The sequence below is a fragment of the Colobus angolensis genome, unplaced genomic scaffold, assembly GCF_000951035.1.
Source record: "Colobus angolensis palliatus isolate OR3802 unplaced genomic scaffold, Cang.pa_1.0 Scaffold12, whole genome shotgun sequence".
Lineage (NCBI taxonomy): Eukaryota > Metazoa > Chordata > Mammalia > Primates > Cercopithecidae > Colobus > Colobus angolensis.
Genome location: NW_012113141.1, coordinates 5,846,087 through 5,859,788, shown reverse-complemented (window position 1 = coordinate 5,859,788; position 13,702 = coordinate 5,846,087). Strand labels below are relative to the sequence as shown.

Below are 13,702 nucleotides of genomic sequence, written 5' to 3'. Positions count from 1 at the left end.
CAGTGAGCCGAGATCGCGCCACTGCACTCCAGCCTGGGAGACAGAGCGAGACTCTGTCTCAAAAAAAAAAAAAAAAAAAGACATTAGAGAATTCTTCAAAAAAAGTTTTAAACAAAAGTTACATGAGCATTGCCTCAACTGGAATATGAATGGTATATTGCAAGAAATAAAAAATTCCAAGAATATTAAATATTTTTGATGTTCATTTGTAATTTAAAAAACTAAGTCTAGAAAAAAAGATAGCATTTCTTCCCAAAATAAGATGGAAAATATGTGAGAATTGATGAGCAGTGATGATAAGAATGTATGAGCCTATGAGCATTGCTTAATGTAGTAACACTTTCTAAATTTCTAACTTTAGGTGATGGAATATGAGAACAGGATTCGAGCCTACTCCACACCAGACAAAATCTTCCGATATTTTGCCACCTTGAAAGTCATCAATGAGCCTGGTGAAGCAGAAGTGTTTATGACGCCAGAAGATTTTGTGCGATCCATAACACCCAATGAAAAACAACCAGAACGTAAGTTGCTAAAGTGAAATATAAGATTGTGATATTTATTTTTTATGAGCTACTTTGTCTCTTTCTACATAGTACTGAAATCTTACAGGTCCTTGTAATAATGTTATGAACAGTGTGGTTATTCAATATCAGGCATTGTGCTAGGCTTTAGGAGTACAAAAGAGAAGCCTGCAGTCTAATGTGGCAATCTGCAACCAGGGTAAGAGGTGGAGGAGATTGTGCCCCTCTGGTTGAGATTCATTGCCTGTAATTAGATTGCTCCTGAAGGCAATGCATTGCACATATAACTGCTATCAAGTCACTGTTTAGTGAGGAAAACTAGAAAACTTATGGAGTATGAAATTAACACACTTTTAAACAACCAGTGGATCAAATACATAATCACAAAGGAAGTTAGAAAATGCTTTCAGTTGAATGAAGAGGAATACAGAACCTCCAAAAACTTATGCAGTACCACAAAAGCAGTGCTCAGAGGGAAATTTATAGTTATGAATACCTACATTTAAAAAGAAGAATGATCTAATCAATATTCTAACTTTCACATACATAAAACAAGGTTATATATTGATTGGTTGTGAAAATGTTGTGACCGTAGGCTCAAAGGAGCTTAACCCTGAATTTCCCCAAGAGCAATAGGTTGATATTCACTAATTCATTGTCCACAGTGACCGTACAGAACATAACTACAAATAGCAAGAATTGATTGTACAGTCATGGGCCACTTAATGATGAGGATATGTTCTGAGTAATGTGTCCTTAGGTATTTCGTTATTGTGCAAACATCATGAAGTACTTAATATAAATCTAGATGGTATAACCTACTACACATCTAGACTATATGGTATAGCCTCTTGTTCCTAGGCTATAAACCTGTATGGCATGTTACAGTACTGAATACAGTAGGCAATTGTAACACAATGGTAAGTAATTGTATATCCAAACATATCTAAACATAGAAAAGATATAGTAAAAATATGGTATAAAAGATAGAAAATAGTGCACCTGTAGACTTTATAAACGTTATACACTTAGACTACACTAAATTTATTTTTAAAATAAAATAGTTCTACTATGATGTTATTATTGGTACAAAGTCACTAGGCAATAGGAATTTCTAGCTCAATTATAATTTTATGGGACCACCACTGTATATTAGTCCTTTGTTGACCAAAACATCGTTAAGCAGCACATGACTGTATATGGTATAGGAGTAGGATATAAAGAAACTAATTCTTTTTTTTTTTGAAATGGAATTTCACTCTTGTCACCCAGGCTGGAATACAATGGCGCGATCTCAGCTCACTACAATCTCCGCCTCCTGGGTTCAAGTGATTCTCCAGCCTTGACTTCTGAGTAGCTGGGATTACAGGCATGTGCCACCATGCCCAGCTAATTTTGTATTTTTTAGTAGAGATGGGGTCTGGCTGTGTTGGCCAGGCTGATCTCAAACCCCTGACCTCAGGTGATCCACCTGCCTCAGCCTCCCAAAGTGATGAGATGACAGGCGTGACCCACTGCACCCGGCTAAGAATCTAATTCTCTAGAGAGTATATAGGAAGACATCCTAAATGGAGTACTATTTGAGTTGGGTTTTGAAAAATGAATAATAGCTCATTATATATAGGAGAAAGAAAAGACATCATTCAGAGTGAGTAAATTGTGTGGTCAAAAATACAGACAGATGGGCTAGGTGCTGTGGCTCATGCCTGTAATCCCAACACTTTGGGAGGCTGACGCAGATGGATTATTTGAGCTCAGGAGTTGAGGACCAGCCTGGGCAACATGGTGAAACTCCATCTCTACGAAAAATAAAAAAATTAGCCAGGCACGGTGGTGCGTGCCTGTAGTCCCAGCTACTTGGGAGGCAGAGGTGGGATGATGGCTTGAGCCTGGGAGGTGGATGTTGCAGTGTGCCGAGATGACACCACTGCACCCAAGCCTGGGCAATAGAGCCAGACCCTGTCTCCAAAAAAAAAAAAAAAAAACAGACACATGAAATAACAAAGTGAGCTTAGGGAACCAAAAACATTTATGTCATTTTCTAACCAGAAAATTTGTAATATTTTGCCCACATTATTAATATTCACATATCTCTAGGTCGAATAAAAACTATGTAGAACCATCACCCCTCCAAAATGTATGAAATTTGCTTTTTAAAATTTTTGGTTGTTGGCGGGGTGCAGTAGCTCATGTCTGTAATCTCAGCACTTTGGGAGGCTGAGGCAGGCAGATCTCTTGAGATTAGGCATTAGAGACCAGCCTGGCCAACACGGCACAACCCTGTCTCTAATAAAAATATAAAAATTAGCTGGGTATGGTGGTGCACACCTGTAATCCCAGCTACTTGGGAGGCTGGGCAGGAGAATTGCTTGAACCCAGGAGGTGGAGGTTGCAGTGAGTCAAGACTATGCCACTGCACTCTAGCCTGGGTGACAGCGTGAGACTCTGTCTCAGCAGGAGAGACAAAGAGAGAGAGACAGAAAGAGAGAGAAATAAAAATAAAATTTTTGGTTGTGGAAATTTTCAAACCTGAAAAGTAGAAAATGTAATCAACCCATGTGTACACATCACTTAGCTTCAACAGTTATAACACATGGCCAATCGTGTTTCATCTATTACCTCTCTTACTTCCTTTCCTCACCCCAGATTGTTTTAAAGCCAATTCAAGACGTGTAGACAACCTGTAAATACTTTTACATGTGTCTCTAAAGTACAAGAACTTTAAAAACAATAATACTTTTTAAATATTGCCTTTAAAAACAGGCAGCAGAGGCCAGGCGCGGTGGCTCAAGCCTGTAATCCCAGCACTTTAGGAGGCCGAGACGGGCAGATCATGAGGTCAGGAGATCGAGACCATCCTGGCTGACCTGGTGAAACCCTGTCTCTACTAAAAAAATACCAAAAAAACTAGCCGGGCGAGGTGGTGGGCCCTGTAGTCCCAGCTACTCGGGAGGCTGAGGCAGGAGAATGGCGTAAACCTGGGAGGCGGAGCTTGCAGTGAGCCAAGATCCGGCCACTGCACTCCAGCCTGGGCGACAGAGCGAGACTCCCTCTCAAAAAAAAAAAAACCGGCAGCAGTTATTCCTTAATAGCAAATATCCAGGCACTGTTCACATTTTCCTATCTAAAAAATAACTGTTAGAGTTGGTTTGTTTAAATTAACCTCTACACTGCATTTGATTGATATGTCTCTTCAGTCTTTTATCTACTGTTTTTTTTTGCTTTCATGTTTTTTTATTGCCATTTATGTGAGACATATTTTATGCCTCGTCTCACATTTCTCAGCCCACCTTTTTGCTCAGGTTGCTGCTGCAGCAGTTAGTTGTACAGTGTTGCAGCCTGACAGGACGAAACCTCAGCTATGTTGTGTATCTGTTGCTTTCTCCTATAGGGCATCTCTGCTGCTATAGCATGGGACACTTGTAGGAGCACACTCAACCATGTTGGCACATGCACACATTTGGAGATACAAAAGCATTAACACTTACTGCTGAGAATTGGTGGATACCCTCTTCTCCATTGTCTTGGATGATCAATTCTGATATACACACTACATGGTTTCTCAGATGGGGCAAGGGGTGTTGAGCTCTGGTTGTCTACAGTGGTAGTCAACTTAATAACATACCTTTGAATTCGCTTTTTCTGCTGACCTGTTTCACTTTTCTTAGTCCTTCTACACTGATACCTTGCTTTTAAGGAAACCAAACTAGACACCATTTATTTGTGGAAGAATGTAGGTCATTTGTATTATAGAATTTCCCACATTCTGGATTTTACTGATTGCATCCATATGGTGTTGTTTAACATATTTCTCTATCCTTTGTGTTTCACCCATATATAAAATACATAGAAAGTAACTGAAGAATGGGCCGGGCGCAGTGGCACAAGCCTGTAATCCCAGCACTTTGGGAGGCCGAGACGGGCGGATCATGAGGTCAGGAGATCGAGACCATCCTGGCTAACACGGTGAAACCCCGTCTCTACTAAAAAATACAAAAAACTAGCTGGGCGAGGTGGCGGGCGCCTGTAGTCCCAGCTACTTGGGAGGCTGAGGCAGGAGAATGGTGTAAGCCCAGGAGGCAGAGCTTGCAGTGAGCTGAGATCCAGCCACTGCACTCCAGCCTGAGCGACAGAGCCAGACTCCGTCTCAAAAAAAAGAAAGTAACTGAAGAATGAATATACCAAAGTGTTAACTCCGTGAATGTTGAAATTATCAGAAATTATTTTATTCTTCTTTGTACGTTTCTTTATTTTCTAATAGACTTTATATACGTGTGTGTATATATTCATTCAACATGTATTGATTGATAGTGATGAGTTAGAGAACATTCTAGGTGCAAGAAATACAGTAATTAATAAAATGGACAAAAAGTCCTGCCCTCATAAATAATCTTTTATAATTAGAAAGAAATTAAAGGTATATAAAACTTCTCATTAATTGCATTGAGCTTTTAATTTAGAGCATTGGCTGGGCACTGTGGCTCAAGCCTGCAATCCTAGCACTTTGGGAGGCTATGGCAGGAGGACCACTTGAGACCAGGAGTTCAAGACCAGCTTGAGCAACACAGCAAGACCCTGTCGCTATAAAAATAAAAGTAAAAAAATTAGCCGAGCATGGTGGCTTGTGCCTATAGTCTTAGCTACTTGGGAGGCTGAGGTGGAGGGATCACTTGAACCCACGAGTTTGAGGTTACAGTGGGCTATGATCATGCCACTGTACTCCAGCCTGGGGGACAGTGTGAGACCCTGTCTCAATAATAATAATAATAATAAATTTAGATTCCTTTAAATTAGTTTCAGCACCTTGTTTTGTGATACTGAAGGAAGAAAGTAAAGAAAGCTTGCATGGGCCGGGCGCGGTGGCTCATGCCTGTAATCCCAGCACTTTGGGAGGCCGAGACGGGCAGATCACAAGGTCAGGAAATCAAGACTGTCCTGGCTAACATGGTGAATCCCTGTCTCCACTAAAAATACAAAAAAGAAAGCTTGCATGTAGATAAAATCTTATTTGTGTTGAGAAAAACTTTAGATAAAATTTAACTGAGTTTAATTGAGCAAAGAACAATTGGCAAATCAGGCAGCCCCCAAACCAGAATAGGTTCAGAGAGCCTCCGGTGTAGCCACATGGTGGAAGATTTATGGACAGAAAAAGGAAAGTGACGGACAGAAAATGGAAGTAAGATACAGAAGTGGCCAGATTAGTTGCAGCTTGGAGTGTCCCTTAATTGAACGTGGTTTGAATGATTGGCTGCAACTTGATGATTGGCACAAGAGTATATTACACATATGCGGTGAGGTTACAGTTCACTATGTACAGAGGAAGCTTTAGGCTGAACTTAAAATATATAAGGAGGCAGCTTTAGTCTAAACTTAATTTAATAATCCCCCTCTTTTGGTCATCTCAATGGAGAGATTGACCGAAACTTTAGTCATTGATATCACTCTGTCATCATTGTAAATGTACTTATTTGGTCTCAAATCTCACTGGGAGATAGCACGACATGGAATCTGTAAGTTGGGAACAGGGACTTCAGGTTATTTTTTGTAAGTGTTAGAGTAGAGGGGACCTTCTTATGCTGGAATCTCCTGTTTTCAGGAGTAAGACAAAAACTGGTCTGTTTTAGGACCCATCTGCTTCCTTAAAGTTTGTCGTATTTAGTGTAAGAGACTCCGTTTTGGTTTGATCCGGTCTGCTAGAGGCTAGTGCACAAGCTCAGTCCTCGACCATGGCCTCCCATAATTTTGTTTTAAAATTCCCCCTTTTTAGTCAAGTTCTCACTTAAGTGAGAGTGTGTCCAAAACTTAGAGCCTTAGAGCCACTCTGTTACCATCATTTTGGGTTTCTAGTCTCAGCATGTAACTCATAGTTTTACGACATCCTCATGGTCACACATTTCTTTGAGTGTTTGTCATTCCAGTCAAAGAGAGACCATTTGACATTCTAGAGATGGCTGGATGCATACCTTTAAGTGTTTGAGAGAGTACAGTGTACCAGTGATATGGTTTGGCTCTGTGTCCTGACCCAAATCTCATCCTGAATTGTAATCCCAACATATTGCGGGAGGGGCATGGTGGGAGGTGATTGAATCATGGGGGCGGACTTCCCACTTGCTGTTCTCCTGATAGTGAGTGAGTTCTCATGAAAGCTGACGATTTTAAAGTGTGTGGCACCTTCCCCCTTTGCTGTCTTTCTCTTCTGTCACCATGTGAAGAAGGTCCTTGCTTCCCCTTCACCTTCCACCGTGATTGTAAGTTTACTGAGGCCTCCCAGTCATGCTTCCTGTTAAGCCTGTAGAACTGTGTGTCAATTAAACCTCTTCATAAATTACCCAGTCTCAGGTAGTTCTTTATAGCAATGTGAGAATGGACTAATACAGCCAGGGAGACTACTATTATGACTCTCAGGAGGATGATACCAAGAGTTTGGTCCCCATTATCAAATCAACTAAGATCAAATAGATCAAAGAATGAGCTAGATAAAGAATCTACTTGTTTCAGCCAAGCAGCCTGTTTATTAATCCCCTACAACTGAATATAATACCTGATACATTCTTCCATATGCAACCAGAAGTGTCAGCAACTGCACAGATATTTCTCTGTTTAGCTGGTAAGTAATCTATAGCAATTTTATTTTTTAGCACAACTTTAGCGAGAGAATTTAAAGTCTGTTGTGTAACTTCAGCCTTTGCAGTAGAATCTGCTGTAGAGCGTATTTTGAGGGATAAATTTCTAATAATTGCCTCTTTTACTCCAAACCATGGAAAAAGAGACCTGAGAAATGAAACCCATCCAGAAGAGTGAAGGCCTCCTGGCAATATTCTCTTTCGCCTATGCTGGTAATGTTCTCTTTAACCTAAGATATAGATTAAGATAAATTGACCAGTGTTCTGTTTCTGACCAATTATGAAGCAACAGATGTTTTTTGCCCACATTGGCTATTTACCTTTTAATGCTTGTATTAGTCTGTTCTCACACTGCTTTAGTCTGTTCTCACACTGCTATGAAAAAATACCCGAGACTGGGTAATTTATAAAGAAAAGAGGTTTATTAGCTGGACGAGGTGGCAGACGCCTGTAACCCTAGGTACTCGGGAGGCTGAGGAAGGAGAAGCACTTGAACCTGGGAGATGGGTGTTGCAGTGAGCCAAGATCACGCCACTGCACTCCAGCCTGGGTGACAGAGTGAGACTCTATTTCAGAAAAGAAAAAAAGAAAAGAGGTTTCATTGGCTCACAGTTCTGCATGGTTGGGGAGGCCTCAGAAAACTTATAATCATGACTGAAGGCACCTCTTCACAGGGTGGCAGGAGACAGAATGAGTGCATACAGGGGAAATGCCAGAAACTTACAAAAGCATCAGATCTCAGCCGGGTGTGGTGGCTCACACCTGTATTCCCAGCACTTTGGGAGGCCAAGGCAGTTGGATTGCCTGAGCTCAGGAGTTTGAGACCAGCCTGGGCTACATGGTGAAACCCCGTCTCTACTAAGATACAAAAAATTAGCCGGGTGTGGTGGCGTGCACCTGTAATCCCAGCTACTCAGGAGGCTGAGACAGGAGAATCGCTTGAACCGAGGAGGCGGAGGTTTGCAATGAGCCAAGATCACACCATTGTACTCCATCCTGGTGACACAGCGAGACTCTATCTCAAAAAAAAAAAAAAAAAAGACCATCAGATCTCATGAGACTCACTCATTATCACGAGAACAGCATGAATCACTCATGATTCAGTTACCTCTACCTGGTCCCACCCTTGACACATGGAGATTATGAGGATTACAATTCAACGTGAGATTTGTATAGGGACACAGAGCCAAACCATGTCAATGCTATTTTATCTATGATAACCTTATTTAACAGTTTTACAACTTGTCCAGTGAAATAAGTGCCTCTATCATCACAGACTTTTTTAGGAATATCCCATGAGGATAACACATTTCCTAATCACCTTTTAGCTGTTGTTACAACATCAGCCCTCTTACATGGAAAAGCTTTTATGCAATCAGAAAACATGCATGGATCTCATCTTAATGTGTTCCAGAAAAAAGAAAGAAAACATGCATTGAAAATGACAATTGAATGAAATTCCTTTATAAATGTTTAAATGGCCCATCAGGTAGCAAAAATGAATATGAAGTTTTGATTGTCTTCCCAGGATTATGGGTGTGACAAACCAAACATTAGCATAAACCATTTAGCAATGTAGAACAGTCACCACACCAACATATATTTTTAATTTGGATCATTTTATCTCTTCCATGATGAGTTATGAAAATGCAGAGCTTTTAATAATGAAAGCTTTAAGGACTCAGGAAGGACCAGGCAGCCATTCAGGTTCTCCATGAGTCCACACTTAACGTTGGACTTAGGTTCTCTTAAATACCTATGCACCTAATTAGAGAAACAAAACTGGTATTTAAGTTTTGTTTTAAGATGAGTTATCATAGGTAATTTTACTTAGGGCATGGGGTTCATTCACATTGCCTATCTAAACAGTTTCAGTAACAGCTGATTAGCATGAAAATCTGGCAAAGTATTTTCTTGATATTCAATTATTTTTGTCCTGCTTTTGTTAGTAGTTTTATAAACCAGTTAATCTCTTTATTAGAGTTCTGGGAGTTCTTACCCAGTTCAAATAATGTTATCCTGAAGTTATCAGAAAACCTGTATTTAAGGGTGCATGTCATGCCATCCCTTTGGTGAACCTCCTTGAAGATAACAATGCTCCAGGATTTTGCTTGCTTATGAATTTTTCAGAAACTACATCAGCATGAAGAAACAACTTAAAGTGGTCCTAGTTTAAAACATAGTTGACAAGGAAATTTGGTTATTTCTGTGGCCTACAATAATTTAACATAACACTCATAATTATAACTGATGGTATATATCCAGACATATGAGACTTTTAGGAACCCTATACAGTTTTGGAACATATATTAATAACATTTATAAAAACAGAAATAGAAGAGGGTTAAACTTCATTTCTTATTTGACAGTGCTTCTCATGTAGTTTAACATATCAAATAACCCTGTTTATCTTTCTTTTGGATGCTTCGGGGGCCCTTTGTTGCATCCCAAAGTGAGAGGTCAACAAAAAACACTTAATTTTGAAGTTGAAATTTGATTTTAGGAAGCCTGTCAAATACATCAAAGGTTTAAAACATTTTACCAAAACAGGATCACAGGTCACTCTAAAATAATAATCATTCACTTTGCCAAAATGGTAATTTTTTTTTTTTTTTTTTTTTGAGATGGCGTTGTGCTCTTGTTGCGCAGGCTGGAGTGTAATGGCATGATCTTGGCTCACCCCAACCTCCGCCTCCCAGGTTCAAGTGATTCTCCTACCTCAGCCTCCCGAGTAGCTGGGATTACAGGCATGCGCCACCACACCTGGCTAATTTTTTTGTATTTTTAGTAGAGACAGGGTTTCTCCATGTTGATCAGGTTGGTCTTGAACTCCCGACCTCAGAAGATCTGCCCACCTTGGCCTCCTAAAGTGCTGGATTACAGGCGTGAGCCACTGTGCCTGGCCAATAAAAATATTTTTAAAAGCAAAAACCTCACTTCCAAGATGAGGTTAGAGGAAAAATAAAATAAGATACAATAAAATAAAGTAAAGGTTAGAGGAAAAATAAAATAAAGTAAAGTAAAATAAAATTGCAAAAACCTTTACTCTTTGGTAGAGACGAGACTCTGGTTTCTGAACAATCAAAATACCTGAGAAAGACAGCAGAAGACAGAATCTGTCTCTCCTTCACTCTTTTTTGTTTTTTGCAATTTACTCAAAAACGAACAGAAATATTTTAGTAACACTTATTAGTACTAGGATTTTTTGTTCAAAAGAGAAAAACCAAATAATACTTTTGTATCAGTGTAATATCAATATTTAAGCTAACTTTAATAAAGCCTTATGAACTAATCTAATTTTAGTCAGTTTTGACCACCATGTTTCTACAAACCTTTTAAAATTTCTTATGTATTCTTATTTTTTTTTTCAGCTTTCTGTATTTTAGTTTTATTTACATCTTTTTAATTCCTTCAGTTTGAAATAATTTTTACATAACTTCAAACTAGACAATTTTTTAAACAAATACACATTTTCATGCCTTTATAACTTCCTCATCAAAAGCATATCTTGCTTTTGTTTATACACTCAATACAGAATTTTCTTAAATTTAATAGTTTTAATTACATATAGTAACTACATTAACTCTTAGCAACTCTAATTTCTAATGAAATCCCTAGGAAGTAATTTTGAACTGTTTTATATTAGTATTTGTACCGGAAAACCATTTTTATCACTTTTTGGAAAAATGTTTTCTCAAGTTATTATTAGTTAATACATATAAATATATTTAGCTTTTTTATACCATATAACATACCGAGGTATATACATTTAAACTTCTGTTTAATAATGAATGTTTTGGTATTTTAACTTACAAATGACTCAGATTTTTTGGCTATTATTTAATTTAACATAGCATAACTTTAAGACTTTTACTTTGGGAGGCCGAGATGGGCGGATCACGAGGTCAGGAGATCGAGACCATCCTGGCTAACACGGTGAAACCCCGTCTCTACTAAAAACTATAAAAAACTAGCCGGGCGAGGTGGCGGCGCCTGTAGTCCCAGCTACCCGGGAGGCTGAGGCAGGAGAATGGCGTGAACCCGGGAGGCGGAGCTTGCAATGAGCTGAGATCCAGCCACAGCACTCCAGCCTGGGTGACAGAGGGAGACTCTGTCTCAAAAAAAAAAAAAAAAAAAGACTTTTAATTACTGAAAGAATTGTGAAACTGTGACTGAGGTACCCTCCCTAATGTCTTCCCCAGTCATCTTGGGTCTCAAGTAGCCACCCGGTATCCATGATGGCTGTGAAGGGGACAGGACCTGTTTTGAGTCCTGAATTCGCATACCAGCTGTAGAGCTCAGGTCAGAAGACTGAGCTGTGAAGACAATGCCAGGAGGATCCAGCCCCTCCCAGAATAGCCAGGAGACAAAGCTGGGGCAAGAAAGGAGGGAACACATTGGGCTTGCCTCTAATTTGTAGCTGCTGGCCTAGGCACTGAGGACATATCTCCAGATCTCACCACAGCCACTTACCAGGACCCTCCAAATCCATAGGCTCAAAACCAGAAACATAAGCTCACAGTCAAACCAAGCAAGTGTTGAATTGTATTTAACTGACAATTTTGAACCCATTTCTATTTTACCAATAATTTAAAAACCAGCTTTATTTACCAAACATTATTGTATACACACAACACATATAGACCTAGAGACAGACTGATCTTACAATGTTCATAAAGTTTTCTCATTTGCTGACTTTTAAATAGTTTTTCTTTTCCCCATTCAGACTATCACTCTTCCAATTACCTGTTTCATTGCCCTAAGCAATTGTTACCTAGGCAGCTCTAAATTAGCATGTCTAAAGGGATAACTCTTAAATGAAAAAAAGAAAATTTATATTTCAGAAGCACAGAGCTAAGACTTTAGTCCTAAATATAGTATCATTATTTGCTTAGACAAAGGAAAAAATGGTATAAGTAAAGTTCAGTTAAGACAAGAAGAGTGCACCAGCACTTCGGGAGGCCTAGGTGGCTGACTGAATGGACCCCTCCGCTTAGCCAAAGGGATTCCAAAGATAAATGAGAAACTGGTTCAGGCCATGATGGGAAGGGATTGTTGGAACTCAGGCTTAACTGACTAGCACTAACATTGAAACAGGTATTTAAGACTGACAAAACAGACTCTTTGTAGCAATAAGATACCACATTCCAGCCTGACTAGTATAGCATCACATGACAGATAACAGGCCCTGAAAGAAATCAAAGTATTTTACTGCAAACTCTGTTTCTTTGACACATTTTGAAATGGCCCTGCAAAGCTGTCTCTTCTGGGGGAAATTTACATTCTGCAGAGAATCACCTTCCCTTTTTCTGGTCTTTGATCCTGAAGAGATTAGCTGAGAGCCTAGCACCTTTTAAAGGCTTGAGTAGGAAATATTTGCCATCTTTTGTCCCTAAGGGCGGCCACTTATGAGACTTTATTTACATAATAAGAACCTTGGTCTTCACAACCCCTCTTAGCCCACTTCTTTCTATTGACTCCAGATCTTACATAATAATTTAACTCTTTTAACCAATTGCGAGTCAGAAAATCTTTGAATCTGCCTGTAAGCCGTTCCCCTGCTTCAGATTGTCCTGCCTTTCTGGACCAAACCAGTGTATACCTTACTGTGTTAACTGATGTCTTATGTCTTTCTAAAATATGTAAAAACCAAGTTGTAACCGAACCACATTTGGTACTTATTCTGTGGACCTGCTGAGGCCATGTCACTGGTTATGGTCCTCACATTTGGCCCAGAATAATCTCTTCAAATATTTTATAGAGTATGGCTTTTTTTTTCATCAACAGTAATCATGAGGAAATTCTGATATATTGAAATGAGATTCATTGGGAAACTTGGCTTCCGTTTTCATTTGCTCATGAACAGGAATTGCCAGAAATGTTGATGCGGCAGAAGTAAAAGATGTATTATTCCTATATGGGTTGAGAAAAGGAAAAAAGTGAGGCTGTAGATTTTTTGTGGTTTGAATTTCTATCAGAAATGGCTGGACTCTAGCCAGTAGCTCATATTTCAACTTTATTTTGTTGTATTTTTCACACATACTGTATCCCAGGATACCCAACAGATCTAAATTTGTAAGTTTTACTTTTAGAACAGTTCAAAAATAATCATGAAGCAGAGACTACATTAAGCAGTTTTAAAATGAATAGGGAGCAGATGAATTTTAGAGTGCAAGATGAATAAGAATTCTTCTGTACCGAATGTCAAGAAAGTTTGGAGTAATCATAGTTGAGTAGGACAGACATTAAAAGGAAAAAAATATTCTGTGTGATTTGAATATGTCCCATTTCCCTCTCTGTGAAGTCTGAATGTCATTGCCATCCCTAGATATAATGAGATAGATAGTTGCTTCAGGCTCTGAGCTTTGAGTGGTGCTTCCTATTGTAGTAACCAGCTCTGCATAGCTGGCCAATTATTTGAGGAAACAGTGGCATGGGGAGAATTTTAAAAATTCTATGTAGGAAGGCCGGGCGCGGTGGCTCAAGCCTGTAATCCTAGCACTTTGGGAGGCCGAGACGGGCGGATCACGAGGTCAGGAGATCGAGACCATCCTG

The 13,702-nt window shown here is 39.4% G+C and overlaps 1 protein-coding gene across 3 annotated transcripts in view; it reads left to right on the top strand.

The window, feature by feature from the left end:
* MICU1 (mitochondrial calcium uptake 1) overlaps window positions 1-13,702 on the top strand; it is a 285,211-nt gene that overhangs the window by 70,588 nt on the left and 200,921 nt on the right. For all 3 annotated transcript variants that reach the window (XM_011927810.1, XM_011927803.1, XM_011927818.1), the window contains exon 4: window positions 362-524. In XM_011927810.1, coding sequence (XP_011783200.1) covers window positions 362-524 — 163 coding nt within the window. The remainder of the gene's footprint in view (window positions 1-361; window positions 525-13,702) is intronic.